The sequence below is a fragment of the Esox lucius genome, chromosome 8 (genome assembly GCF_011004845.1).
Source record: "Esox lucius isolate fEsoLuc1 chromosome 8, fEsoLuc1.pri, whole genome shotgun sequence".
NCBI lineage: Eukaryota > Metazoa > Chordata > Actinopteri > Esociformes > Esocidae > Esox > Esox lucius.
The window spans coordinates 16,774,306-16,783,169 of record NC_047576.1 but is presented as its reverse complement, the minus strand read 5'-3'; the positions used below and the strand labels follow the sequence as shown (position 1 = coordinate 16,783,169).

The window sequence follows — 8,864 nt, the reverse complement described above, 5'->3', positions numbered from 1 at the left end:
TTTTAAATGTTTTGCTTACAGTCAAGAATTAGACACTCGTGGTTTAGAAAGCTGCTGAGTGCAGTTATAATACAGACACATGCACAGTCATACTCACTATGTCTGCCATGGTCAGTTTTTCTTTGAGTAGCCATTGCTTGGTTATATGTGATACAGCAGAGGTCCATCATTAGGAGGTTGATGGTTGACAATGCTGCATATTGCAGTTACAATATAGTTGATCTGAGCCTTACAAGTGAAACAGACTTAAAACCCTCGCACTTTATGTAGAATTACCATTTATGCATTTTCCATAGATTTGACATATTACACAAATGTGAACATGCTGTGTACGGTACATCGTGCGGTGGACCTGTGAGCAACAACTTCAGATTTGGCTAAACTGTTCTGAAGGTCCTTCGCCGAGACCTGTGGGTTCTGCTGTGTAGATCTGACCAGTTTTCATACAAATCATTGTAATGGTTTCTCCTTCCATTGACTTGCACTGTTCAGTTTAATAGCATTGTTCTAGAAAGTTTAAATTGGTAACTGGAAGTGTTTAATTTTCTATGGCCTGTTGCAGAAAGGTGGCAGGACTAAATTTGCATCATGTAGAGGCCAGGTCAACATCTGTTTACAGACATATACATTTTTCCTGGGATGCCTGAAACTAGCACATTTTTTATTCTAGAGTAATGACTTGGTTATGGACTTAAAACATTGTTGGGAGGAATATAAGTGTTACATGTCTTGGAATTGATTATCTGAGGTATAATTTAACCCTTATCCTAAAAGTTTATTCAATAACATAAATTACAAGTAGAACAGGGCCGAAAGAGCACAACAGACATTACTGAAAGTCAATGAATGTAGTCCAAAAGCATGAAGTTAATGGCATAACCTAAAAATATATATATAAATGATTTGCCAGTTAGACAATTAAACATTTAATCACCCAATCAAATATTCAAAACATTACATTCCAACACTGACAAAACTAAACTGTTTCTTCATGTACTGTGTACTCAGCTTCGCCCAGATTCTGTAGGCTTTGGTTTCATCCTATCATGTTGCATGGCCAGGCGAACACTTCCAAAACACTGTCCAGTTTATTCTTGCTAGACAACTGATGTTTCTTGTCTCTTTGTCTCGTCAAACTATATTGTGTTTTCTGGATCTTGTAATTTTTTTTTGTTTGGAAGCCAGCATTAGCTGATGTATCCACATTAACAAAAGTAATTAACAGAGAAGCTCAAAATTATAACCAAGTCCTCTTTTGTTTGTTTCATCCATGAATGTTTCAGTGTCTTCAAGATTATTAAACAAAAACATGAATGGGGAGACAGGTTCTTGTTCTTCCTCTAGAGTTGAGGCCTCACTGAACATCTGCACAGCACCCTCTATTTCCTCATCATTCAGGGGTGAGGACCGGTCTCAGAAGAGGCCCGTGTTGGCATTTACAGCATCCCCCAGGTCAACAATGCATTTTGGCAACTGAAATGAAAGATCACAACAATCACATAGAAGTAGAGGTGTACGAAGTAAAAGTACTCAACTGGGTTCAGCTGTGTTCACCACTTTAGGGAAGTATCTAATATCTAAGTAACCAGGTAAAGGGAGTTCAAAACTAACCAGTGATCAATAAAATAAAAAGGAAGAGTTTAAATTATCAATTAAAGTCATTGGTTAGTTATGAAATTTGTTTAGGTCATTTTGCTCATCCATACCAACTTTCCAAAACCGGTGAACACAGCCAAATACTTCTACTTTTTAAACAACTGCATAGAAGATGGCCACGACAAATTACTGTTTACATTTCTAAATAATGACAACATACTGTATATATAATGGATCTTGCTTGCTTGCATATAGTGACAGGTGCATCATGCATCTTTAATTAGTTATAACGTACCCTAATTGACAAGAGCTGGCTAACAAGTAGCCTACATAGTCGCGTAGCTAGCTATCTTCAAACGTAGCTATAAGGGTTGTCGTGTTTTCTGTGATCTGTCACTGGCAAGCTATTCAAATCTCAGATTCAAATAATTTAGTAGATAAGCGATCATAGTGAACACGTTAACTATCCCTAAATATACAAGAGGTTGTCATATGGAAGCACTTACCGAAATTATTGTCATTGACCCTGTAATTCTTGCTTGCATAAACGCAAACACTAAATCAAAAACACACCAATGGACACCGTCAATGTGCGTAACTTAATATTAAGGAACCCCCATAAGTTATGCCCCAGACTTGCGTTCTGCAGATATATCCCCCTCATCAACAGCACTGTGTTTTTATACCACTAGGTCTACACAATTCCTTATTGGGAATAATTATAATGATTTGCAACTGGGAAAAGTGAATTGCTTCTATTGATTACTCTCTTTGGTATAACATTTAGTATGTTGTAAAGATATTTAAATGAATGTGCTGCATTTTACTACATCTATTAAAAATTGAGTTTGATAAGTATATACCAATATGATTTGTTAACTTTTTGTTAATAAGGAATTCAACGATAAACGTTTATGAGAATTTGCTGATCCGAGACAAAGCTTTACTACTTTTATTAAAGACGATTTATAGGTAGGGATGCACACCATGATTGGAAGAGGTTGTGTGTTTTAATTGATTATAGTAATTTCCGAATTGGCACCCGCTGCTGCATTTACCTCTGCTGGTTTTGGCCAACGACATTTCTTATCTGCATGTCCCAATTACACAACAAAACGTGTTTACATACCGATGCGCCTCATATTCGATAGCCTACACCCCCGCGCAAGCGCCCACCACTGTTCTTATGTGCAGTCACTGGATTCAGACTGCACGGGTGTGAAAGGAGATGCAATGATGGCTACCGCTGCAGAAGAACTATGCCAATCCCCTTGTCCCATTTCTGAGCGCAATGTCACGACAGTTTCCATCAAAATTACGAGGAAAAACCAGGATAAACCCTGGAAATTGAGATTAATTTACCTGCAGTGTTGTGAGTATCAGATAAAAACAGCTTTTGAATTGATGTTAAAAACGACAGACGAGATGTTTTCCATTACATTCACCCCAAACAGACAATAGCCTAATATAGCATGGGTACACCTGGTCCATTGCTCCTTTTAAAGCGCATCTCGAAGGGATGATAGGAAAGCACATTATAGAAAGATGACACTGGTCTGTGAATTCATTTCCGTAGCGCGTGTTTGCCCAAACCATTTAACTAGGCTATTTAACTGTACGTTGTTGCTCCTTTACAGAATATGATCGACAGCAACAGATTTCATGGATTATTGTTTAGTGTGTGTGTATCTAAAACGTAAAAAGATTCATATTAAACGCATATGAAAAACAATTTTGCACTCTGAATGCTAATGAGTTTGGAAATAGTTCATAACAATTAAAGGATATGAAACATGTTCGTAACAGATGGAAATACAGCTCTAATTGTAATCCATCTTTTCTTTCAGGGAGAATAATTTCGAGTTAACAACATATACGATTAAGGGTATACAAAGACTGTGATAACACATACATTTCAAATTATAACAACCATAATGTGTGAATCTAGATGTAGGTGTGGTATGATGGTGAAAGTACCAAATTGGCTTACTAGTTTGACAGGACATAGTTCATTCCACATGTACTGATTGAAAAGATGTCAGGCCAAGACTTAGTGAAATCAACTTCTATAGGTGTTGGATGCCATTTTATTCTGTCATGCAATTTTTTCTATTTAAGTTTAGCAACCAGTTGTTTAGCCATTTTTCTTTTACAAAGTTTTGGAAACAGTGTTTACATTGTTTAGTAGCCCAGGGCAGGATGCACCTGCAGGTTCTTGATGTAAATGAGCATGCCATACACTAGGGGCTCTGGTATCGGGATCTAAAATATTAATGAACAAGCAGGAAACCCTATTGACACTGTTAACCAAAACTTGAGAAATATGGGTAGACAATTTTGCCATAAATGTTTTTTGCAGACATGTATGAGCTATGTTTTTTGTTTTACTAGCTTGTCATGTTGGCTCAGTTCCACTTACTGTTAAATTAAATACAAAAGGAGGATGGATTACTACTCAATATACTTCACAAAAACTGACTTTTATTGCCCTCAGTGGCCAGTTGACTATGTACCCCAAAGGATTAGCCTGCAGACAGTGATGTGGCTATGACTTGCTATATTAATTATGCACAGTCATCTACTGTATGCATTCAGTTACTGTTTGATTACTCTTTAGAATGGGCAAAGTGAGTCACCTAATGACTTGCTGGTGATCTGATTTCATTATCTCAGAAATGGAATGCAAGACTTACAGAGATTTACAGAGAATAGTCCATCATCCAAAAAAACATCCAGTCAGCAGCAGCCTTGTTTGTAGGTGAAAAGGTTAGTTGATGAGAGAGGTCAAGGGAAAACAGCAAGAATTGGGCAAGGCAGGCAACTTACTGGCAAGTATTCTTTGAATGCACAACTCACAAATTAGGTACTGCAGTTGATGATCACACCTTTTATCAGGTACAATCCCCAGACCTCAACCCAATGAATTATATGTAAGATGAGAGAGAACTGGGTGCTTTGCAGCAAGTGCATAATGCTATCACAAAATCATGGACCACCATCCTTGTGTACCATTTCTGACATATTGAAAAAGTCCATGCACTAAAGAATTCAGGCTGTTCTGCAGTCATAAGGGTCCTACACTGTCTGGGTGTACCTAATAAACTAGCCACTGAGGGTCAATCATGTATTGATCTCCTTGTTGCAGGTTTGCATTAAGATTTTATTTGTATGCTTATCTCAAGTTTGGATTTAGTTTGTAACCTCTCTCTTGTCTTTAGATTGTATGTCAATTGCAACCATACTGGGAACTGGAATCTTAGGTGAGTTACAAAAGAGCCGACAATAGCTCCAAAGAAAAATGTACAGTGAGGGAAGTATTTGATCCCCTGCTGATTTTGAATGTTTGCCCACTGACAAAGAAATTATCAGTCTATCATTTTAATGGTAGGTTTATTTGAACACTGAGAGACAGAATAACAAAAAAAATATCCAGATAAATTGATTTGCATTTTAATGAGTGAAATAAGTATTTGATCCCCTCTCAATCAAAGATTTCTGGCTCCCAGGTGTCTTTTATACAGGTAACGAGCTAAGATTAGGAGCACACTCTTAAAGGGAGTGCTCCTAATCACAGCTTGTTACCTGTATAAAAGACACCTGTCCACAGAAGCAATCAATCAATCAGATTCCAAACTCTCCACTATGGCCAAGACCAAAGAGCTGTCCAAGGATGTCAGAGACAAGATTGTAGACCTACACAAGGCTGGAATGGGCTACAAGACCAAGATGCTTGGTGAGAAGGTGTCAACAGCTGGTGCAATTATTTGATATTGGCAAATGGAAGAAACACAAAAGAACTGTAAGTCTCCCTTGGTCTGTGGCTCCATGCAATATCTTACCTGGTGGAGTTGCAATGATTATGAGAACGGTGAGGAATCAGCCCATAACTACAAAGGAGGATCTTGTCAACGATCTCAAGGCAGCTGGGACCATAGTCACCAAGAAAACAATTGTTAACACACAACGCCGTGAAGGACTGAAATCCTGCAGCGCCCGCAAAGTCCCCCTGCTCAAGAAAGCACATGTACAGGCCTGTCTGAAGTTTGCCAATGAACATCTGAATGTTTCAGAGGAGAACTGGGTGAAAGTGTTGTGGTCAGATGAGACCAAAATCGAGCTCTTTGGTATCAACTCAACTCGCCGTTTTTGGAGGAGGAGGAATGCTGCCTATGACCCCAAGAACACCACGCCCACCGTCAAACATGGAGGTGGAAACATCCTTTGGATGTGTTTTTCTGCTATGGGGACAGGACAACTTCACCGCATCAAAGGGACGATGGATGGGGCCATGCACCATCAAATCTTGGGGGAGAACCTCCTTCCTTCAGCCAGGGCATTGAAAATGGGGCGTGGATGGGTATTCCAGCAATGACCCAAAACACATGGCCAACGCAACAAAGGAGTGGCTCAAGAAGAGGCACATTAATGTCCTGGAGTGGCCTAGCCAGTCAAAACCTACCATTAAAATTATAAACTGATAATTTCTTTGTCAGTGGGCAAACGTACAAAATCAGCAGGGGATCAAAAACTTTTTTCCCTCACTGTATAAAAGGGTTTATGTTAGCTGACAAATGCCAGCTTTTCGCCAGGTAACAGGCAGGGTCGGCATAAACGGTTGCTTAGGCGCCCCAACTGATAGGGGCCTCCGACTGCTAGGGAGCCCCAAACCGCTAAGAGAGGGAGGCCCAATTTACATTTTGCTGAGGGCCCCCAAAAGGCAAGAGCCGGCACTGGTAATGGGTGTAGTTGTCAATCAGATGAAAATATCAACAGCCAAAATGTCCGGTGGGAAATATGCCAAATTAATATATAAATAGGTTAATAGATTAGTAAATATCTTAATATTGTGTGACTTATATGATCTGTTGCCAAGAAAACAGCGAGGTCTGCTTGCTCTTACAGTAAGACATTACCGAGTGTTTGGTCATGTGACTAAGTGTGGCACGAGATTCAAAAACCGCACACTGGCAGTAACTCCAGCAGACAACTCGACCATGTCGAAGGCAAAGCTGACATCCACGTGCCGGTTTAAAAAAAACAAATGGTGCAACTGAGGCCTGCAAGAACAAAGAAAAGCAAAGTCATTTGATATAGCATAGTAATTTAAAAGAGCTTTCCTTACTTATGAAAAAGTTTTTCAACGTTTAATATGCAATGGGACAAAAAATATATTTATATCCATAGATTTTAATGCGCATTATTAATTAGAAAAAATTGTTGGAAATGACAAAAATCGACGTACTAATATTAGTCAAAATATTTTACACACACTTGAGTGTTTTTTTTCCTTTGGTCGATCTGAGTTGATGCGACTGAAACACGGTAGGCTTTAAATAACAATGTTGCGAAATTAGGCTAAATTATACAATTTTGAACTAGATTTAAACATATTGGCCCTCATTTATCATTGTTGCGTAGAAACAGGCGTATATGTTGGCGTAAGATTTTGCTTACACCTCTCACCGCCTGATTTATGAAGCTGTGCGTACCTTTAAAATCCAGGTGTAGGCAATACCTGCCCTTGATAAATGCTGCGGCTGAAAACGATCGTCATTAGAATAACACGCCCCTATATATTCAAGTCTCCGCTTCCCCCACACCCTAATTTTACGCCATGGACACACGGAAGACGGCAAAAAAGAGAAACTTCTCTGACGTGGAGATTGAGACGATCACCAGGGAGATAGAAAGAAAAAGAAATATATATTTGGCAGTTTAAATAGCGGAATAAAAGATGATGATGTGATGTGGAGTACCATTATTTCACATTAATAATTGCATGACAATTTGTAATATTTTTCTTATTATTTTATGATATTTATTATTATTGATGTTTATTGTTATTAAGAAGAAGAATGTTGTTATTATTATTATTATTTCTATTATTATTATTATTTAAAAGAAGAAGAAGAATGTCATTTTTATTATTTTGTCAGTCTTAATTATATTTTGGTCATTAAATGCCTTTTATTACTGAACCCAGTCCGTGCGCAACTGCCGGGCCTAACCCTGAAACGTCATGTAAAGCGCACAGGCTCGCATCTGAAGGAATACATATAAATCAAATGCTTTGGTAAAGTCACACAAATTAAACATTGAAGTCCATGTTGCACAAAAATAAACACTGAAATTTGTAATTATGTTTTTTTAAATTTTTTACAGTGGGTCATAATATATATTATCTTTCAGTTTGTCAGTGCGTTAGGATTTTATTTTCTGCGCATTTCCGCAGTAACTCAAAACGTGCGTACACCACCTCCTGAGCTGGCGTAGGATTTGAGAGTGCCGTACGCCAACGTCCATATTGATAAATCTCAAAGTCACCGTGGTTTTGGGTGTACGCCAGGTGTACGCTGGAAATTTGGTGTACTCACTTTTGATAAATGAGGGCCACTGAATCTGCGCCTATAACTTTCCACACAGCTGTCAAAAGCTCTGACATCCTATGGAAACTGACATAATTTGCATGGTATTTGTTGAGATGTTTCTAACATTGGTCTCAAAATCCCATATTCAGAGTGGAAACACGATTTTGCAATCAAAATATTGTGCAAGAAGATCGTTGTCTTTAAAATATTTGTTTTAAATTATTTCGATCAGGCAATGATGTAGGCTAATAATTGTGACGCCCTAGTTGCAGCCTTCATGCTCAGTTCGCAAATATTGTGAAAAGTTCATTCTGCTGACTAATTTAAACAAAAAACATTTGTTGGATCATAGCCTCTGTTTTATTGTTTTTTAAATGTAGGCTATTTTACTTGCATCTCAAAAATGTAGGATATTGTGGAAAAGCTAATCCCCCCCCCAGAAATTCTAATCAGAAAGGGACACATTCATATGTTCTAGGTTCATTACATATAAAGTGAAACATTTCAAGCCTTTTTGTTTCAATCTTGATGATTACGGCTTGGAAAAATTCAGTATCTCAAAATATTAGAATAAAACATTTATTATACAGAAACGTCGACCTGAGAAGAGCTCTAATCAGCTAATTAACTCAAAATACCTGAAAAGGTTTCCTAAGTATGTTAATTTCCACACTCAATACTTGGTCCGGGCTCCTTTTGCACAAATTACTGTATTAATGCTGTGTGGAATGGAGCCTGGGGCACTGCTGAGGTGTTATGGAAGCCCAGATTGCTTTGATAGCGGCCTTCAGCTTGTCTGTGTATCTAATTTTCCTCTTGGCAATACCCAATAGATTCACTGGCCAATCAAGCATAGTAATACCATGGGCAGCAAACCAGTTACCAGTCGTTTTGGCACTG

General features: G+C 38.3%; 1 protein-coding gene across 2 annotated transcripts in view; it reads left to right on the top strand.

Moving 5' to 3' along the window:
• The first annotated feature begins 2,680 nt into the window (after window positions 1–2,680).
• si:ch211-51h4.2 overlaps window positions 2,681–8,864 on the top strand; it is a 99,765-nt gene continuing 93,581 nt past the window's right edge. Inside the window, exons 1-3 of one of the 2 annotated variants that reach the window (XM_034293795.1) lie at window positions 2,899–2,968; window positions 3,444–3,481; window positions 4,815–4,856. In XM_034293795.1, the coding sequence (XP_034149686.1) occupies window positions 4,820–4,856 (37 nt within the window). In that variant the 5' untranslated portion in view covers window positions 2,899–2,968; window positions 3,444–3,481; window positions 4,815–4,819. Of the gene's footprint in view, window positions 2,969–3,443; window positions 3,482–4,814; window positions 4,857–8,864 lie in introns of both variants that reach the window. The other variant, XM_020049289.2, reaches the window with a different exon arrangement.